Source organism: Fringilla coelebs, assembly GCF_963513975.1.
Source record: "Fringilla coelebs genome assembly, chromosome: Z".
Taxonomy (NCBI): Eukaryota; Metazoa; Chordata; class Aves; order Passeriformes; family Fringillidae; genus Fringilla; species Fringilla coelebs.
Window position 1 is genome coordinate 7,991,735 of NC_140031.1, and position 21,224 is coordinate 8,012,958.

At 57.5% G+C, this 21,224-nt stretch overlaps 7 protein-coding genes across 7 annotated transcripts in view; 6 read left to right on the forward strand and 1 right to left on the reverse strand.

Moving 5' to 3' along the window:
- Positions 1-21,224, reverse strand: part of UBAP2 (ubiquitin associated protein 2) — a 170,752-nt gene that overhangs the window by 69,392 nt on the left and 80,136 nt on the right.
- LOC311165459 (interferon-like) lies at positions 2,049-2,621 on the forward strand (the record flags this gene model as incomplete). The annotated part of the gene is made up of 1 exon (XM_084225425.1): positions 2,049-2,621. The coding sequence occupies one exon, from the start codon at positions 2,049-2,051 to the stop codon at positions 2,619-2,621; it is 573 nt and encodes a 190-aa protein (XP_084081551.1).
- On the forward strand, positions 5,491-6,063 carry LOC311165460 (interferon-like; the record flags this gene model as incomplete). The annotated part of the gene is made up of 1 exon (XM_084225426.1): positions 5,491-6,063. One exon carries the CDS (start codon positions 5,491-5,493, stop codon positions 6,061-6,063), a length of 573 nt encoding a protein of 190 aa, XP_084081552.1.
- On the forward strand, positions 8,917-9,489 carry LOC311165461 (interferon-like; the record flags this gene model as incomplete). Its single annotated transcript, XM_084225427.1, has 1 exon — positions 8,917-9,489. One exon carries the CDS (start codon positions 8,917-8,919, stop codon positions 9,487-9,489), a length of 573 nt encoding a protein of 190 aa, XP_084081553.1.
- Positions 12,347-12,919, forward strand: LOC311165462 (interferon-like; the record flags this gene model as incomplete). Its single annotated transcript, XM_084225428.1, has 1 exon — positions 12,347-12,919. The coding sequence occupies one exon, from the start codon at positions 12,347-12,349 to the stop codon at positions 12,917-12,919; it is 573 nt and encodes a 190-aa protein (XP_084081554.1).
- LOC311165463 (interferon-like) lies at positions 15,789-16,361 on the forward strand (the record flags this gene model as incomplete). The annotated part of the gene is made up of 1 exon (XM_084225429.1): positions 15,789-16,361. One exon carries the CDS (start codon positions 15,789-15,791, stop codon positions 16,359-16,361), a length of 573 nt encoding a protein of 190 aa, XP_084081555.1.
- Positions 19,215-19,787, forward strand: LOC311165464 (interferon-like; the record flags this gene model as incomplete). Its single annotated transcript, XM_084225430.1, has 1 exon — positions 19,215-19,787. One exon carries the CDS (start codon positions 19,215-19,217, stop codon positions 19,785-19,787), a length of 573 nt encoding a protein of 190 aa, XP_084081556.1.

Sequence of the window (21,224 nt, forward strand, 5' to 3'; positions counted from 1 at the left end):
AAGACACAGCTTGCAGAGATTGGTCAAGAGAACAAAACACTCACAGCAGAATCCAATGACCAATTCCCCTCAGGTCAACAATCCTCCACAATGCATCTCACTTCTGCACAAAGAAAGGCGCAGCGATCGAGAGAAGAATTGTCTTTTCTTTCTCGGAGGTACATCTCTGCCATTCCCTGAAAATATCCCAGGGAAGCTGTGCCTTGATTCTCTTGTGAAGAGAAATGCGGCCCCAGCACACTGTCAAGCACTCTGCACAAAGCCAGCCCCACAAGGTCACTTACCCTGCCCCTAGCCACTGCTGCTGTGGAGCCCTAACCCTAACCTCGAGCAGCAGCAAAACCGCCAGGAATGGCCACTTGGCACTTTGGAATGCACTGCCTCCCGCTACCCATCACCTCTTTCTTTTCCATTGGCATGGTGTCCTGGAGAAGCAGCCTCATCTTCTTGCCTGACACAGAGCTCTGCCCCAGTGCTCCGTAGTTCCCACCCTCTTCCGCTTTTCCCTTTCTAAAAACGGGGCTTCTATTTCTCTTCTACCACTTCTTGGCAACCTCAACCCACAAACATCAGGTTTCAAAAACGACCCACACTGGCCTAGCAACTCCACCTGGAAGTTCCCTCAGGACTCACGCATTAACCTCTTGACGTGCCATCCACTTGTACGCATTCAGGTTGCTAAGATGGTCTCAAACTTGGCCCTCTCCAGCAGTGGCCTGGGCATCTGCGTTCTCCAGGCAGGGCTCCCGGCGTTTGCCCGGCGCGACTTGGGCAGCGTGCCTGCAGACCACTGAGACGCACGGCTACAAACCGCCACTCGTCTCCACAGCCTCTTTGCCCCTGAAGTCTAGAACCTTCCATTCCCATCAGCCGCACCTAGCAACAATCCCACCATTTCTCCATCAGGCCAGGGTGATCGTCCCCTTGCAGATTTCTGCGCACCCCAAATTCCTCTTCACCCATCCCCACATTTTGTGCACAGCGTTTTGCACTGGCAAACCTTCACTACTCCAGCCAAAGAAGCCCAGCTGTCTCAGCCTTGCTCACAAGGGACGGCCTCTGCAGCCCTGTGCATCTTCAGAGCCATCCCCTCCAGGAACGCCACTCCTCTCATGGACCAAGGCGACCTGAACAGGACACGCCGTTTCAGCCAAGGGCTCTGGCAATGCCAAAGCACAAGCCCATTTCTTGCACGGGGGACAGTCCTCTTTTCCCTCCGGCCGCCTCATCCGCCAGGGCACGGATCTCCAAAGCAGACCCTTGCTCCAGGGCCACAGCCATCGGAGCCAGCAGCACAGGAAGAGGCAAGCCCTTCCCTTTTGCCCACTTCTTCACTGAGCCTTTCTTGCCTGCCTCGTTGCTGGCTCCTCCCAAAGGTGGCAGCAGGTGGAGCGCCTGCCTCCGTGCAAGGGCACACTCAGGCCTCCGAGGCCCACGTGCACAGCCAGCCCCTCGAACACTGCCACTGCCCCGGGGCATTCACGGCAGGCAGGCAGGAGGGGAAAGGCCGGCCCCCGCCCGCTGACATCACCGCACGGCCCTCGCAACAACCACAAAAGGAAAACAGTGGCGAGCATGAAAAGAAAGGCAAGCCACAAAGTGAAAGGAAAAGTGACCGCAGGCACCAGCAGGCCTTCGCAGGGGGAAACAATGCTTGGGCACGGAGACAGACCCGGCTGCAGAGCACAGACCGCGCAGCTGGCCCGGCAGGTGAAAGGGAACAGCCAAGACCCCTCTCCACCACACCTGACACCCACGCCTCTGAGCCAGAGCTTTGGCAAGCCCGGCACTCCGCTGCCACCACAATCCCCAACCATGGACACTCCGACAAAAGCCTTCCCCAAAACCAGCAGAGCCACCAGCAGAGACTGGAAAGTACGGGCGGAAAGTGCCGGCAATCGGAAAGCGACGAAGGGAAAGCTGCCTTGCATACAAAGCCGCGCACCCGGCGGCAGCCCAAGCACAGCCACCAGCAGCACCAGCAGCACCAGGCAGCCTCAGCAGGCTCCTCCTGCCCGGCACCGCCCGACAGCGCCCACAGATCCACCATGGCTGCGCCCACAGCCACACAGCCACGCCTGCCGCACGCCGCCCCGGCGCTCCTGCTCCTCCTCACCGCTCTGGCCACCAGCCTGGCCTGCCAACACCTGTGGACACACGAGGACACCTTCCCCGGCGACGCTCTCCAACTCCTCCAGCACATGGCTGCCAGCCACACACAGCCCTGCCACCTGCAAGAGCCGCCCTTCTTCCCCGACGCCCTGCTCCACAACAACCTCCAGCCGCACCAAGCCGCCGCCGCCGCCTTCCGCATCCTCCAGCACCTCTTCCACACGCTCAGCTCCAACGGCACCCGCCAGCACTGGCCCAGCCAGGCTCGCAACCAGCTCCTCAACAAGCTGCAGCACCACATGCACCACCTGGAGCAATGCCTCCCCGGCAACGCCACGCCCTTCAAAGGACCACGCAACCCGCTGCTCGCCATCAACAAGTACTTCAGGGACATCCACCTCTTCCTCCACGCCCACGAGCACAGCGCCTGCGCCTGGGACCACGTCCGCCTCGAAGCTCGTGCCGCTCTACAGCACCTCCACAACCTCACACGCACCATGCGCCGCTAGCCAAACACCCACACACCAAGCCTCAGCTGCGCCCCAAAGCCACCTCCAAGCCCACACCTCTTCTCACCTGGGACCAGAGACAGGCCTGCCACAACCGCACGGCACCCGCAGCCTTCAACCACGGCATCTCCAGCCATTCAGACGCTCCCACTGAGATGGACAAAGGACCTCCTCTACATATTTATTGACCTATTTATTTATTTATTTATTTATCTATTTATTTATTATTTATCTATTTATTGAGTTATTTATTTTTCTACCTCTTCACTTATTGATGACACCAGAAATAAAGACCTATGACCAAACACTTGCCACCGCCTCTCCTCTCTCTAGCACTGCAACCACCCTCTGTGCCAGGGGAAAGCACATGTCCCCTCAAGACCTACTCCAAAGCCCTGCTCCAAACAGCCCCTGGCCACTCTCCTCAATGGCACCTGCCCAAGCAGCATCCTGCAGCTGCCCCTGTGCAAAAACACTGCCACCCTTTGGCCAACCCCACGGAAGCACACCAAGAAAAGCACCCCAAGGCTGGAGAGCACCGCTGCACCTCATCTGCTTTATCCACTCCGTGCTCCATCCCTCCAATCCATGCCTCTCTGACTCACAGGCCACCATCTCATGCAGGACACTACGGTAAAAAGCAGGGCCCCCAACATGAAGGAAGAAATGACAAGGTGGACTCCGTTGATAGCCCAAGGCTAATGCATTACTTTCTTATACTCTACTGTTTTATGCTGTATTACAATATATTACACTCCATCTAACCTGAAACTGCCCAGGCGCTCAACTCAAACAGATCTTGTGACTGTCCCCTGACCGACAAGACACAGCTTGCAGAGATTGGTCAAGAGAACAAAACACTCACAGCAGAATCCAATGACCAATTCCCCTCAGGTCAACAATCCTCCACAATGCATCTCACTTCTGCACAAAGAAAGGCGCAGCGATCGAGGGAAGAATTCTCTTTTCTTTCTCAGAGGTACATCTCTGCCATTCCCTGAAAATATCCCAGGGAAGCTGTGCCTTGATTCTCTTGTGAAGAGAAATGCGGCCCCAGCACACTGTCAAGCACTTTGCACAAAGCCAGCCCCACAAGGTCACTTACCCTGCCCCTAGCCACTGCTGCTGTGGAGCCCTAACCCTAACCTCGAGCAGCAGCAAAACCGCCAGGAATGGCCACTTGGCACTTTGGAATGCACTGCCTCCCGCTATCCATCACCTCTTTCTTTTCCATTGGCATGGTGTCCTGGAGAAGCAGCCTCATCTTCTTGCCTGACACAGAGCTCTGCCCCAGTGCTCCGTAGTTCCCACCCTCTTCCGCTTTTCCCTTTCTAAAAACGGGGCTTCTATTTCTCTTCTACCACTTCTTGGCAACCTCAACCCACAAACATCAGGTTTCAAAAACGACCCACACTGGCCTAGCAACTCCACCTGGAAGTTCCCTCAGGACTCACGCATTAACCTCTTGACGTGCCATCCACCTGTACGCATTCAGGTTGCTAAGATGGTCTCAAACTTGGCCCTCTCCAGCAGTGGCCTGGGCATCTGCGTTCTCCAGGCAGGGCTCCCGGCGTTTGCCCGGCGCGACTTGGGCAGCGTGCCTGCAGACCACTGAGACGCACGGCTACAAACCGCCACTCGTCTCCACAGCCTCTTTGCCCCTGAAGTCTAGAACCTTCCATTCCCATCAGCTGCACCTAGCAACAATCCCACCATTTCTCCATCAGGCCAGGGTGATCGTCCCCTTGCAGATTTCTGCGCACCCCAAATTCCTCTTCACCCATCCCCACATTTTGTGCACAGCGTTTTGCACTGGCAAACCTTCACTGCTCCAGCCAATGAAGCCCAGCTGTCTCAGCCTTGCTCACAAGGGACGGCCTCTGCAGCCCTGTGCATCTTCAGAGTCATCCCCTCCAGGAACGCCACTCCTCTCATGGACCAAGGCGCCCTGAACAGGACACGCCATTGCAGCCAAGGGCTCTGGCAATGCCAAAGCACAAGCCCATTTCTTGCACGGGGGACAGTCCTCTTTTCCCTCCGGCCGCCTCATCCGCCAGGGCACGGATCTCCAAAGCAGACCCTTGCTCCAGGGCCACAGCCATCGGAGCCAGCAGCACAGGAAGAGGCAAGCCCTTCCCTTTTGCCCACTTCTTCACTGAGCCTTTCTTGCCTGCCTCGTTGCTGGCTCCTCCCAAAGGTGGCAGCAGGTGGAGCGCCTGCCTCCGTGCAAGGGCACACTCAGGCCTCCGAGGCCCACGTGCACAGCCAGCCCCTCGAACACTGCCACTGCCCCGGGGCATTTACGGCAGGCAGGCAGGAGGGGAAAGGCCGGCCCCCGCCCGCTGACATCACCGCACGGCCCTCGCAACAACCACAAAAGGAAAACAGTGGCGAGCATGAAAAGAAAGGCAAGCCACAAAGTGAAAGGAAAAGTGACCGCAGGCACCAGCAGGCCTTCGCAGGGGGAAACAATGCTTGGGCACGGAGACAGACCCGGCTGCAGAGCACAGACCGCGCAGCTGGCCCGGCAGGTGAAAGGGAACAGCCAAGACCCCTCTCCACCACACCTGACACCCACGCCTCTGAGCCAGAGCTTTGGCAAGCCCGGCACTCCGCTGCCACCACAATCCCCAACCATGGACACTCCGACAAAAGCCTTCCCCAAAACCAGCAGAGCCACCAGCAGAGACTGGAAAGTACGGGCGGAAAGTGCCGGCAATCGGAAAGCGACGAAGGGAAAGCTGCCTTGCATACAAAGCCGCGCACCCGGCGGCAGCCCAAGCACAGCCACCAGCAGCACCAGCAGCACCAGCCAGCCTCAGCAGGCTCCTCCTGCCCGGCACCGCCCGACAGCGCCCACAGATCCACCATGGCTGCGCCCACAGCCACACAGCCACGCCTGCCGCACGCCGCCCCGGCGCTCCTGCTCCTCCTCACCGCTCTGGCCACCAGCCTGGCCTGCCAACACCTGTGGACACACGAGGACACCTTCCCCGGCGACGCTCTCCAACTCCTCCAGCACATGGCTGCCAGCCACACACAGCCCTGCCACCTGCAAGAGCCGCCCTTCTTCCCCGACGCCCTGCTCCACAACAACCTCCAGCCGCACCAAGCCGCCGCCGCCGCCTTCCGCATCCTCCAGCACCTCTTCCACACGCTCAGCTCCAACGGCACCCGCCAGCACTGGCCCAGCCAGGCTCGCAACCAGCTCCTCAACAAGCTGCAGCACCACATGCACCACCTGGAGCAATGCCTCCCCGGCAACGCCACGCCCTTCAAAGGACCACGCAACCCGCTGCTCGCCATCAACAAGTACTTCAGGGACATCCACCTCTTCCTCCACGCCCACGAGCACAGCGCCTGCGCCTGGGACCACGTCCGCCTCGAAGCTCGTGCCGCTCTACAGCACCTCCACAACCTCACACGCATCATGCGCCGCTAGCCAAACACCCACACACCAAGCCTCAGCTGCGCCCCAAAGCCACCTCCAAGCCCACACCTCTTCTCACCTGGGACCAGAGACAGGCCTGCCACAACCGCACGGCACCCGCAGCCTTCAACCACGGCATCTCCAGCCATTCAGACGCTCCCACTGAGATGGACAAAGGACCTCCTCTACATATTTATTGACCTATTTATTTATTTATTTATTTATCTATTTATTTATTATTTATCTATTTATTGAGGTATTTATTTTTCTACCTCTTCACTTATTGATGACACCAGAAATAAAGACCTATGACAAAACACTTGCCACCGCCTCTCCTCTCTCTAGCACTGCAACCACCCTCTGTGCCTAGTAAAAGACCTACTCCAAAGCCTTGCTCCAAACAGCCCCTGGCCACTCTCCTCAATGGCACCTGCCCAAGCAGCATCCTGCAGCTGCCCCTGTGCAAAAACACTGCCACCCTTTGGCCAACCCCACGGAAGCACACCAAGAAAAGCACCCCAAGGCTGGAGAGCACCGCTGCACCTCATCTGCTTTATCCACTCCGTGCTCCATCCCTCCAATCCATGCCTCTCTGACTCACAGGCAACCATCTCATGCAGGACACTACGGTAAAAAGCAGGGCTCCCGACATGCAGGAAGAAATGACAAGGTGGACTCCGTTGATAGCCCAAGGCTAATGCATTACTTTCCTATACTCTGCTGTTTTATGCTGTATTACAATATATTACACTCCATCTAACCTGAAACTGCCCAGGCGCTCAACTCAAACAGATCTTGTGACTGTCCCCTGACCGACAAGACACAGCTTGCAGAGATTGGTCAAGAGAACAAAACACTCACAGCAGAATCCAATGACCAATTCCCCTCAGGTCAACAATCCTCCACAATGCATCTCACTTCTGCACAAAGAAAGGCGCAGCGATCGAGAGAAGAATTGTCTTTTCTTTCTCGGAGGTACATCTCTGCCATTCCCTGAAAATATCCCAGGGAAGCTGTGCCTTGATTCTCTTGTGAAGAGAAATGCGGCCCCAGCACACTGTCAAGCACTCTGCACAAAGCCAGCCCCACAAGGTCACTTACCCTGCCCCTAGCCACTGCTGCTGTGGAGCCCTAACCCTAACCTCGAGCAGCAGCAAAACCGCCAGGAATGGCCACTTGGCACTTTGGAATGCACTGCCTCCCGCTATCCATCACCTCTTTCTTTTCCATTGGCATGGTGTCCTGGAGAAGCAGCCTCATCTTCTTGCCTGACACAGAGCTCTGCCCCAGTGCTCCGTAGTTCCCACCCTCTTCCGCTTTTCCCTTTCTAAAAACGGGGCTTCTATTTCTCTTCTACCACTTCTTGGCAACCTCAACCCACAGACATCAGGTTTCAAAAACGACCCACACTGGCCTAGCAACTCCATCTGGAAGTTCCCTCAGGACTCACGCATTAACCTCTTGACGTGCCATCCACTTGTACGCATTCAGGTTGCTAAGATGGTCTCAAACTTGGCCCTCTCCAGCAGTGGCCTGGGCATCTGCGTTCTCCAGGCAGGGCTCCCGGCGTTTGCCCGGCGCGACTTGGGCAGCGTGCCTGCAGACCACTGAGACGCACGGCTACAAACCGCCACTCGTCTCCACAGCCTCTTTGCCCCTGAAGTCTAGAACCTTCCATTCCCATCAGCCGCACCTAGCAACAATCCCACCATTTCTCCATCAGGCCAGGGTGATCGTCCCCTTGCAGATTTCTGCGCGCCCCAAATTCCTCTTCACCCATCCCCACATTTTGTGCACAGCGTTTTGCACTGGCAAACCTTCACTACTCCAGCCAAAGAAGCCCAGCTGTCTCAGCCTTGCTCACAAGGGACGGCCTCTGCAGCCCTGTGCATCTTCAGAGCCATCCCCTCCAGGAACGCCACTCCTCTCATGGACCAAGGCGACCTGAACAGGACACGCCGTTTCAGCCAAGGGCTCTGGCAATGCCAAAGCACAAGCCCATTTCTTGCACGGGGGACAGTCCTCTTTTCCCTCCGGCCGCCTCATCCGCCAGGGCACGGATCTCCAAAGCAGACCCTTGCTCCAGGGCCACAGCCATCGGAGCCAGCAGCACAGGAAGAGGCAAGCCCTTCCCTTTTGCCCACTTCTTCACTGAGCCTTTCTTGCCTGCCTCGTTGCTGGCTCCTCCCAAAGGTGGCAGCAGGTGGAGCGCCTGCCTCCGTGCAAGGGCACACTCAGGCCTCCGAGGCCCACGTGCACAGCCAGCCCCTCGAACACTGCCACTGCCCCGGGGCATTCACGGCAGGCAGGCAGGAGGGGAAAGGCCGGCCCCCGCCCGCTGACATCACCGCACGGCCCTCGCAACAACCACAAAAGGAAAACAGTGGCGAGCATGAAAAGAAAGGCAAGCCACAAAGTGAAAGGAAAAGTGACCGCAGGCACCAGCAGGCCTTCGCAGGGGGAAACAATGCTTGGGCACGGAGACAGACCCGGCTGCAGAGCACAGACCGCACAGCTGGCCCGGCAGGTGAAAGGGAACAGCCAAGACCCCTCTCCACCACACCTGACACCCACGCCTCTGAGCCAGAGCTTTGGCAAGCCCGGCACTCCGCTGCCACCACAATCCCCAACCATGGACACTCCGACAAAAGCCTTCCCCAAAACCAGCAGAGCCACCAGCAGAGACTGGAAAGTACGGGCGGAAAGTGCCGGCAATCGGAAAGCGACGAAGGGAAAGCTGCCTTGCATACAAAGCCGCGCACCCGGCGGCAGCCCAAGCACAGCCACCAGCAGCACCAGCAGCACCAGCCAGCCTCAGCAGGCTCCTCCTGCCCGGCACCGCCCGACAGCGCCCACAGATCCACCATGGCTGCGCCCACAGCCACACAGCCACGCCTGCCGCACGCCGCCCCGGCGCTCCTGCTCCTCCTCACCGCTCTGGCCACCAGCCTGGCCTGCCAACACCTGTGGACACACGAGGACACCTTCCCCGGCGACGCTCTCCAACTCCTCCAGCACATGGCTGCCAGCCACACACAGCCCTGCCACCTGCAAGAGCCGCCCTTCTTCCCCGACGCCCTGCTCCACAACAACCTCCAGCCGCACCAAGCCGCCGCCGCCGCCTTCCGCATCCTCCAGCACCTCTTCCACACGCTCAGCTCCAACGGCACCCGCCAGCACTGGCCCAGCCAGGCTCGCAACCAGCTCCTCAACAAGCTGCAGCACCACATGCACCACCTGGAGCAATGCCTCCCCGGCAACGCCACGCCCTTCAAAGGACCACGCAACCCGCTGCTCGCCATCAACAAGTACTTCAGGGACATCCACCTCTTCCTCCACGCCCACGAGCACAGCGCCTGCGCCTGGGACCACGTCCGCCTCGAAGCTCGTGCCGCTCTACAGCACCTCCACAACCTCACACGCACCATGCGCCGCTAGCCAAACACCCACACACCAAGCCTCAGCTGCGCCCCAAAGCCACCTCCAAGCCCACACCTCTTCTCACCTGGGACCAGAGACAGGCCTGCCACAACCGCACGGCACCCGCAGCCTTCAACCACGGCATCTCCAGCCATTCAGACGCTCCCACTGAGATGGACAAAGGACCTCCTCTACATATTTATTGACCTATTTATTTATTTATTTATTTATTTATCTATTTATTTATTATTTATCTATTTATTGAGGTATTTATTTTTCTACCTCTTCACTTATTGATGACACCAGAAATAAAGACCTATGACAAAACACTTGCCACCGCCTCTCCTCTCTCTAGCACTGCAACCACCCTCTGTGCCTAGTAAAAGACCTACTCCAAAGCCTTGCTCCAAACAGCCCCTGGCCACTCTCCTCAATGGCACCTGCCCAAGCAGCATCCTGCAGCTGCCCCTGTGCAAAAACACTGCCACCCTTTGGCCAACCCCACGGAAGCACACCAAGAAAAGCACCCCAAGGCTGGAGAGCACCGCTGCACCTCATCTGCTTTATCCACTCCGTGCTCCATCCCTCCAATCCATGCCTCTCTGACTCACAGGCAACCATCTCATGCAGGACACTACGGTAAAAAGCAGGGCTCCCGACATGCAGGAAGAAATGACAAGGTGGACTCCGTTGATAGCCCAAGGCTAATGCATTACTTTCCTATACTCTGCTGTTTTATGCTGTATTACAATATATTACACTCCATCTAACCTGAAACTGCCCAGGCGCTCAACTCAAACAGATCTTGTGACTGTCCCCTGACCGACAAGACACAGCTTGCAGAGATTGGTCAAGAGAACAAAACACTCACAGCAGAATCCAATGACCAATTCCCCTCAGGTCAACAATCCTCCACAATGCATCTCACTTCTGCACAAAGAAAGGCGCAGCGATCGAGAGAAGAATTGTCTTTTCTTTCTCGGAGGTACATCTCTGCCATTCCCTGAAAATATCCCAGGGAAGCTGTGCCTTGATTCTCTTGTGAAGAGAAATGCGGCCCCAGCACACTGTCAAGCACTCTGCACAAAGCCAGCCCCACAAGGTCACTTACCCTGCCCCTAGCCACTGCTGCTGTGGAGCCCTAACCCTAACCTCGAGCAGCAGCAAAACCGCCAGGAATGGCCACTTGGCACTTTGGAATGCACTGCCTCCCGCTACCCATCACCTCTTTCTTTTCCATTGGCATGGTGTCCTGGAGAAGCAGCCTCATCTTCTTGCCTGACACAGAGCTCTGCCCCAGTGCTCCGTAGTTCCCACCCTCTTCCGCTTTTCCCTTTCTAAAAACGGGGCTTCTATTTCTCTTCTACCACTTCTTGGCAACCTCAACCCACAAACATCAGGTTTCAAAAACGACCCACACTGGCCTAGCAACTCCACCTGGAAGTTCCCTCAGGACTCACGCATTAACCTCTTGACGTGCCATCCACTTGTACGCATTCAGGTTGCTAAGATGGTCTCAAACTTGGCCCTCTCCAGCAGTGGCCTGGGCATCTGCGTTCTCCAGGCAGGGCTCCCGGCGTTTGCCCGGCGCGACTTGGGCAGCGTGCCTGCAGACCACTGAGACGCACGGCTACAAACCGCCACTCGTCTCCACAGCCTCTTTGCCCCTGAAGTCTAGAACCTTCCATTCCCATCAGCCGCACCTAGCAACAATCCCACCATTTCTCCATCAGGCCAGGGTGATCGTCCCCTTGCAGATTTCTGCGCACCCCAAATTCCTCTTCACCCATCCCCACATTTTGTGCACAGCGTTTTGCACTGGCAAACCTTCACTACTCCAGCCAAAGAAGCCCAGCTGTCTCAGCCTTGCTCACAAGGGACGGCCTCTGCAGCCCTGTGCATCTTCAGAGCCATCCCCTCCAGGAACGCCACTCCTCTCATGGACCAAGGCGACCTGAACAGGACACGCCGTTTCAGCCAAGGGCTCTGGCAATGCCAAAGCACAAGCCCATTTCTTGCACGGGGGACAGTCCTCTTTTCCCTCCGGCCGCCTCATCCGCCAGGGCACGGATCTCCAAAGCAGACCCTTGCTCCAGGGCCACAGCCATCGGAGCCAGCAGCACAGGAAGAGGCAAGCCCTTCCCTTTTGCCCACTTCTTCACTGAGCCTTTCTTGCCTGCCTCGTTGCTGGCTCCTCCCAAAGGTGGCAGCAGGTGGAGCGCCTGCCTCCGTGCAAGGGCACACTCAGGCCTCCGAGGCCCACGTGCACAGCCAGCCCCTCGAACACTGCCACTGCCCCGGGGCATTCACGGCAGGCAGGCAGGAGGGGAAAGGCCGGCCCCCGCCCGCTGACATCACCGCACGGCCCTCGCAACAACCACAAAAGGAAAACAGTGGCGAGCATGAAAAGAAAGGCAAGCCACAAAGTGAAAGGAAAAGTGACCGCAGGCACCAGCAGGCCTTCGCAGGGGGAAACAATGCTTGGGCACGGAGACAGACCCGGCTGCAGAGCACAGACCGCGCAGCTGGCCCGGCAGGTGAAAGGGAACAGCCAAGACCCCTCTCCACCACACCTGACACCCACGCCTCTGAGCCAGAGCTTTGGCAAGCCCGGCACTCCGCTGCCACCACAATCCCCAACCATGGACACTCCGACAAAAGCCTTCCCCAAAACCAGCAGAGCCACCAGCAGAGACTGGAAAGTACGGGCGGAAAGTGCCGGCAATCGGAAAGCGACGAAGGGAAAGCTGCCTTGCATACAAAGCCGCGCACCCGGCGGCAGCCCAAGCACAGCCACCAGCAGCACCAGCAGCACCAGGCAGCCTCAGCAGGCTCCTCCTGCCCGGCACCGCCCGACAGCGCCCACAGATCCACCATGGCTGCGCCCACAGCCACACAGCCACGCCTGCCGCACGCCGCCCCGGCGCTCCTGCTCCTCCTCACCGCTCTGGCCACCAGCCTGGCCTGCCAACACCTGTGGACACACGAGGACACCTTCCCCGGCGACGCTCTCCAACTCCTCCAGCACATGGCTGCCAGCCACACACAGCCCTGCCACCTGCAAGAGCCGCCCTTCTTCCCCGACGCCCTGCTCCACAACAACCTCCAGCCGCACCAAGCCGCCGCCGCCGCCTTCCGCATCCTCCAGCACCTCTTCCACACGCTCAGCTCCAACGGCACCCGCCAGCACTGGCCCAGCCAGGCTCGCAACCAGCTCCTCAACAAGCTGCAGCACCACATGCACCACCTGGAGCAATGCCTCCCCGGCAACGCCACGCCCTTCAAAGGACCACGCAACCCGCTGCTCGCCATCAACAAGTACTTCAGGGACATCCACCTCTTCCTCCACGCCCACGAGCACAGCGCCTGCGCCTGGGACCACGTCCGCCTCGAAGCTCGTGCCGCTCTACAGCACCTCCACAACCTCACACGCACCATGCGCCGCTAGCCAAACACCCACACACCAAGCCTCAGCTGCGCCCCAAAGCCACCTCCAAGCCCACACCTCTTCTCACCTGGGACCAGAGACAGGCCTGCCACAACCGCACGGCACCCGCAGCCTTCAACCACGGCATCTCCAGCCATTCAGACGCTCCCACTGAGATGGACAAAGGACCTCCTCTACATATTTATTGACCTATTTATTTATTTATTTATTTATCTATTTATTTATTATTTATCTATTTATTGAGTTATTTATTTTTCTACCTCTTCACTTATTGATGACACCAGAAATAAAGACCTATGACCAAACACTTGCCACCGCCTCTCCTCTCTCTAGCACTGCAACCACCCTCTGTGCCAGGGGAAAGCACATGTCCCCTCAAGACCTACTCCAAAGCCCTGCTCCAAACAGCCCCTGGCCACTCTCCTCAATGGCACCTGCCCAAGCAGCATCCTGCAGCTGCCCCTGTGCAAAAACACTGCCACCCTTTGGCCAACCCCACGGAAGCACACCAAGAAAAGCACCCCAAGGCTGGAGAGCACCGCTGCACCTCATCTGCTTTATCCACTCCGTGCTCCATCCCTCCAATCCATGCCTCTCTGACTCACAGGCCACCATCTCATGCAGGACACTACGGTAAAAAGCAGGGCCCCCAACATGAAGGAAGAAATGACAAGGTGGACTCCGTTGATAGCCCAAGGCTAATGCATTACTTTCTTATACTCTACTGTTTTATGCTGTATTACAATATATTACACTCCATCTAACCTGAAACTGCCCAGGCGCTCAACTCAAACAGATCTTGTGACTGTCCCCTGACCGACAAGACACAGCTTGCAGAGATTGGTCAAGAGAACAAAACACTCACAGCAGAATCCAATGACCAATTCCCCTCAGGTCAACAATCCTCCACAATGCATCTCACTTCTGCACAAAGAAAGGCGCAGCGATCGAGGGAAGAATTCTCTTTTCTTTCTCAGAGGTACATCTCTGCCATTCCCTGAAAATATCCCAGGGAAGCTGTGCCTTGATTCTCTTGTGAAGAGAAATGCGGCCCCAGCACACTGTCAAGCACTTTGCACAAAGCCAGCCCCACAAGGTCACTTACCCTGCCCCTAGCCACTGCTGCTGTGGAGCCCTAACCCTAACCTCGAGCAGCAGCAAAACCGCCAGGAATGGCCACTTGGCACTTTGGAATGCACTGCCTCCCGCTATCCATCACCTCTTTCTTTTCCATTGGCATGGTGTCCTGGAGAAGCAGCCTCATCTTCTTGCCTGACACAGAGCTCTGCCCCAGTGCTCCGTAGTTCCCACCCTCTTCCGCTTTTCCCTTTCTAAAAACGGGGCTTCTATTTCTCTTCTACCACTTCTTGGCAACCTCAACCCACAAACATCAGGTTTCAAAAACGACCCACACTGGCCTAGCAACTCCACCTGGAAGTTCCCTCAGGACTCACGCATTAACCTCTTGACGTGCCATCCACCTGTACGCATTCAGGTTGCTAAGATGGTCTCAAACTTGGCCCTCTCCAGCAGTGGCCTGGGCATCTGCGTTCTCCAGGCAGGGCTCCCGGCGTTTGCCCGGCGCGACTTGGGCAGCGTGCCTGCAGACCACTGAGACGCACGGCTACAAACCGCCACTCGTCTCCACAGCCTCTTTGCCCCTGAAGTCTAGAACCTTCCATTCCCATCAGCTGCACCTAGCAACAATCCCACCATTTCTCCATCAGGCCAGGGTGATCGTCCCCTTGCAGATTTCTGCGCACCCCAAATTCCTCTTCACCCATCCCCACATTTTGTGCACAGCGTTTTGCACTGGCAAACCTTCACTGCTCCAGCCAATGAAGCCCAGCTGTCTCAGCCTTGCTCACAAGGGACGGCCTCTGCAGCCCTGTGCATCTTCAGAGTCATCCCCTCCAGGAACGCCACTCCTCTCATGGACCAAGGCGCCCTGAACAGGACACGCCATTGCAGCCAAGGGCTCTGGCAATGCCAAAGCACAAGCCCATTTCTTGCACGGGGGACAGTCCTCTTTTCCCTCCGGCCGCCTCATCCGCCAGGGCACGGATCTCCAAAGCAGACCCTTGCTCCAGGGCCACAGCCATCGGAGCCAGCAGCACAGGAAGAGGCAAGCCCTTCCCTTTTGCCCACTTCTTCACTGAGCCTTTCTTGCCTGCCTCGTTGCTGGCTCCTCCCAAAGGTGGCAGCAGGTGGAGCGCCTGCCTCCGTGCAAGGGCACACTCAGGCCTCCGAGGCCCACGTGCACAGCCAGCCCCTCGAACACTGCCACTGCCCCGGGGCATTTACGGCAGGCAGGCAGGAGGGGAAAGGCCGGCCCCCGCCCGCTGACATCACCGCACGGCCCTCGCAACAACCACAAAAGGAAAACAGTGGCGAGCATGAAAAGAAAGGCAAGCCACAAAGTGAAAGGAAAAGTGACCGCAGGCACCAGCAGGCCTTCGCAGGGGGAAACAATGCTTGGGCACGGAGACAGACCCGGCTGCAGAGCACAGACCGCGCAGCTGGCCCGGCAGGTGAAAGGGAACAGCCAAGACCCCTCTCCACCACACCTGACACCCACGCCTCTGAGCCAGAGCTTTGGCAAGCCCGGCACTCCGCTGCCACCACAATCCCCAACCATGGACACTCCGACAAAAGCCTTCCCCAAAACCAGCAGAGCCACCAGCAGAGACTGGAAAGTACGGGCGGAAAGTGCCGGCAATCGGAAAGCGACGAAGGGAAAGCTGCCTTGCATACAAAGCCGCGCACCCGGCGGCAGCCCAAGCACAGCCACCAGCAGCACCAGCAGCACCAGCCAGCCTCAGCAGGCTCCTCCTGCCCGGCACCGCCCGACAGCGCCCACAGATCCACCATGGCTGCGCCCACAGCCACACAGCCACGCCTGCCGCACGCCGCCCCGGCGCTCCTGCTCCTCCTCACCGCTCTGGCCACCAGCCTGGCCTGCCAACACCTGTGGACACACGAGGACACCTTCCCCGGCGACGCTCTCCAACTCCTCCAGCACATGGCTGCCAGCCACACACAGCCCTGCCACCTGCAAGAGCCGCCCTTCTTCCCCGACGCCCTGCTCCACAACAACCTCCAGCCGCACCAAGCCGCCGCCGCCGCCTTCCGCATCCTCCAGCACCTCTTCCACACGCTCAGCTCCAACGGCACCCGCCAGCACTGGCCCAGCCAGGCTCGCAACCAGCTCCTCAACAAGCTGCAGCACCACATGCACCACCTGGAGCAATGCCTCCCCGGCAACGCCACGCCCTTCAAAGGACCACGCAACCCGCTGCTCGCCATCAACAAGTACTTCAGGGACATCCACCTCTTCCTCCACGCCCACGAGCACAGCGCCTGCGCCTGGGACCACGTCCGCCTCGAAGCTCGTGCCGCTCTACAGCACCTCCACAACCTCACACGCATCATGCGCCGCTAGCCAAACACCCACACACCAAGCCTCAGCTGCGCCCCAAAGCCACCTCCAAGCCCACACCTCTTCTCACCTGGGACCAGAGACAGGCCTGCCACAACCGCACGGCACCCGCAGCCTTCAACCACGGCATCTCCAGCCATTCAGACGCTCCCACTGAGATGGACAAAGGACCTCCTCTACATATTTATTGACCTATTTATTTATTTATTTATTTATCTATTTATTTATTATTTATCTATTTATTGAGGTATTTATTTTTCTACCTCTTCACTTATTGATGACACCAGAAATAAAGACCTATGACAAAACACTTGCCACCGCCTCTCCTCTCTCTAGCACTGCAACCACCCTCTGTGCCTAGTAAAAGACCTACTCCAAAGCCTTGCTCCAAACAGCCCCTGGCCACTCTCCTCAATGGCACCTGCCCAAGCAGCATCCTGCAGCTGCCCCTGTGCAAAAACACTGCCACCCTTTGGCCAACCCCACGGAAGCACACCAAGAAAAGCACCCCAAGGCTGGAGAGCACCGCTGCACCTCATCTGCTTTATCCACTCCGTGCTCCATCCCTCCAATCCATGCCTCTCTGACTCACAGGCAACCATCTCATGCAGGACACTACGGTAAAAAGCAGGGCTCCCGACATGCAGGAAGAAATGACAAGGTGGACTCCGTTGATAGCCCAAGGCTAATGCATTACTTTCCTATACTCTGCTGTTTTATGCTGTATTACAATATATTACACTCCATCTAACCTGAAACTGCCCAGGCGCTCAACTCAAACAGATCTTGTGACTGTCCCCTGACCGACAAGACACAGCTTGCAGAGATTGGTCAAGAGAACAAAACACTCACAGCAGAATCCAATGACCAATTCCCCTCAGGTCAACAATCCTCCACAATGCATCTCACTTCTGCACAAAGAAAGGCGCAGCGATCGAGAGAAGAATTGTCTTTTCTTTCTCGGAGGTACATCTCTGCCATTCCCTGAAAATATCCCAGGGAAGCTGTGCCTTGATTCTCTTGTGAAGAGAAATGCGGCCCCAGCACACTGTCAAGCACTCTGCACAAAGCCAGCCCCACAAGGTCACTTACCCTGCCCCTAGCCACTGCTGCTGTGGAGCCCTAACCCTAACCTCGAGCAGCAGCAAAACCGCCAGGAATGGCCACTTGGCACTTTGGAATGCACTGCCTCCCGCTATCCATCACCTCTTTCTTTTCCATTGGCATGGTGTCCTGGAGAAGCAGCCTCATCTTCTTGCCTGACACAGAGCTCTGCCCCAGTGCTCCGTAGTTCCCACCCTCTTCCGCTTTTCCCTTTCTAAAAACGGGGCTTCTATTTCTCTTCTACCACTTCTTGGCAACCTCAACCCACAGACATCAGGTTTCAAAAACGACCCACACTGGCCTAGCAACTCCATCTGGAAGTTCCCTCAGGACTCACGCATTAACCTCTTGACGTGCCATCCACTTGTACGCATTCAGGTTGCTAAGATGGTCTCAAACTTGGCCCTCTCCAGCAGTGGCCTGGGCATCTGCGTTCTCCAGGCAGGGCTCCCGGCGTTTGCCCGGCGCGACTTGGGCAGCGTGCCTGCAGACCACTGAGACGCACGGCTACAAACCGCCACTCGTCTCCACAGCCTCTTTGCCCCTGAAGTCTAGAACCTTCCATTCCCATCAGCCGCACCTAGCAACAATCCCACCATTTCTCCATCAGGCCAGGGTGATCGTCCCCTTGCAGATTTCTGCGCGCCCCAAATTCCTCTTCACCCATCCCCACATTTTGTGCACAGCGTTTTGCACTGGCAAACCTTCACTACTCCAGCCAAAGAAGCCCAGCTGTCTCAGCCTTGCTCACAAGGGACGGCCTCTGCAGCCCTGTGCATCTTCAGAGCCATCCCCTCCAGGAACGCCACTCCTCTCATGGACCAAGGCGACCTGAACAGGACACGCCGTTTCAGCCAAGGGCTCTGGCAATGCCAAAGCACAAGCCCATTTCTTGCACGGGGGACAGTCCTCTTTTCCCTCCGGCCGCCTCATCCGCCAGGGCACGGATCTCCAAAGCAGACCCTTGCTCCAGGGCCACAGCCATCGGAGCCAGCAGCACAGGAAGAGGCAAGCCCTTCCCTTTTGCCCACTTCTTCACTGAGCCTTTCTTGCCTGCCTCGTTGCTGGCTCCTCCCAAAGGTGGCAGCAGGTGGAGCGCCTGCCTCCGTGCAAGGGCACACTCAGGCCTCCGAGGCCCACGTGCACAGCCAGCCCCTCGAACACTGCCACTGCCCCGGGGCATTCACGGCAGGCAGGCAGGAGGGGAAAGGCCGGCCCCCGCCCGCTGACATCACCGCACGGCCCTCGCAACAACCACAAAAGGAAAACAGTGGCGAGCATGAAAAGAAAGGCAAGCCACAAAGTGAAAGGAAAAGTGACCGCAGGCACCAGCAGGCCTTCGCAGGGGGAAACAATGCTTGGGCACGGAGACAGACCCGGCTGCAGAGCACAGACCGCACAGCTGGCCCGGCAGGTGAAAGGGAACAGCCAAGACCCCTCTCCACCACACCTGACACCCACGCCTCTGAGCCAGAGCTTTGGCAAGCCCGGCACTCCGCTGCCACCACAATCCCCAACCATGGACACTCCGACAAAAGCCTTCCCCAAAACCAGCAGAGCCACCAGCAGAGACTGGAAAGTACGGGCGGAAAGTGCCGGCAATCGGAAAGCGACGAAGGGAAAGCTGCCTTGCATACAAAGCCGCGCACCCGGCGGCAGCCCAAGCACAGCCACCAGCAGCACCAGCAGCACCAGCCAGCCTCAGCAGGCTCCTCCTGCCCGGCACCGCCCGACAGCGCCCACAGATCCACCATGGCTGCGCCCACAGCCACACAGCCACGCCTGCCGCACGCCGCCCCGGCGCTCCTGCTCCTCCTCACCGCTCTGGCCACCAGCCTGGCCTGCCAACACCTGTGGACACACGAGGACACCTTCCCCGGCGACGCTCTCCAACTCCTCCAGCACATGGCTGCCAGCCACACACAGCCCTGCCACCTGCAAGAGCCGCCCTTCTTCCCCGACGCCCTGCTCCACAACAACCTCCAGCCGCACCAAGCCGCCGCCGCCGCCTTCCGCATCCTCCAGCACCTCTTCCACACGCTCAGCTCCAACGGCACCCGCCAGCACTGGCCCAGCCAGGCTCGCAACCAGCTCCTCAACAAGCTGCAGCACCACATGCACCACCTGGAGCAATGCCTCCCCGGCAACGCCACGCCCTTCAAAGGACCACGCAACCCGCTGCTCGCCATCAACAAGTACTTCAGGGACATCCACCTCTTCCTCCACGCCCACGAGCACAGCGCCTGCGCCTGGGACCACGTCCGCCTCGAAGCTCGTGCCGCTCTACAGCACCTCCACAACCTCACACGCACCATGCGCCGCTAGCCAAACACCCACACACCAAGCCTCAGCTGCGCCCCAAAGCCACCTCCAAGCCCACACCTCTTCTCACCTGGGACCAGAGACAGGCCTGCCACAACCGCACGGCACCCGCAGCCTTCAACCACGGCATCTCCAGCCATTCAGACGCTCCCACTGAGATGGACAAAGGACCTCCTCTACATATTTATTGACCTATTTATTTATTTATTTATTTATCTATTTATTTATTATTTATCTATTTATTGAGTTATTTATTTTTCTACCTCTTCACTTATTGATGACACCAGAAATAAAGACCTATGACCAAACACTTGCCACCGCCTCTCCTCTCTCTAGCACTGCAACCACCCTCTGTGCCAGGGGAAAGCACATGTCCCCTCAAGACCTACTCCAAAGCCCTGCTCCAAACAGCCCCTGGCCACTCTCCTCAATGGCACCTGCCCAAGCAGCATCCTGCAGCTGCCCCTGTGCAAAAACACTGCCACCCTTTGGCCAACCCCACGGAAGCACACCAAGAAAAGCACCCCAAGGCTGGAGAGCACCGCTGCACCTCATCTGCTTTATCCACTCCGTGCTCCATCCCTCCAATCCATGCCTCTCTGACTCACAGGCCACCATCTCATGCAGGACACTACGGTAAAAAGCAGGGCCCCCAACATGAAGGAAGAAATGACAAGGTGGACTCCGTTGATAGCCCAAGGCTAATGCATTACTTTCTTATACTCTACTGTTTTATGCTGTATTACAATATATTACACTCCATCTAACCTGAAACTGCCCAGGCGCTCAACTCAAACAGATCTTGTGACTGTCCCCTGACCGACAAGACACAGCTTGCAGAGATTGGTCAAGAGAACAAAACACTCACAGCAGAATCCAATGACCAATTCCCCTCAGGTCAACAATCCTCCACAATGCATCTCACTTCTGCACAAAGAAAGGCGCAGCGATCGAGGGAAGAATTCTCTTTTCTTTCTCAGAGGTACATCTCTGCCATTCCCTGAAAATATCCCAGGGAAGCTGTGCCTTGATTCTCTTGTGAAGAGAAATGCGGCCCCAGCACACTGTCAAGCACTTTGCACAAAGCCAGCCCCACAAGGTCACTTACCCTGCCCCTAGCCACTGCTGCTGTGGAGCCCTAACCCTAACCTCGAGCAGCAGCAAAACCGCCAGGAATGGCCACTTGGCACTTTGGAATGCACTGCCTCCCGCTATCCATCACCTCTTTCTTTTCCATTGGCATGGTGTCCTGGAGAAGCAGCCTCATCTTCTTGCCTGACACAGAGCTCTGCCCCAGTGCTCCGTAGTTCCCACCCTCTTCCGCTTTTCCCTTTCTAAAAACGGGGCTTCTATTTCTCTTCTACCACTTCTTGGCAACCTCAACCCACAAACATCAGGTTTCAAAAACGACCCACACTGGCCTAGCAACTCCACCTGGAA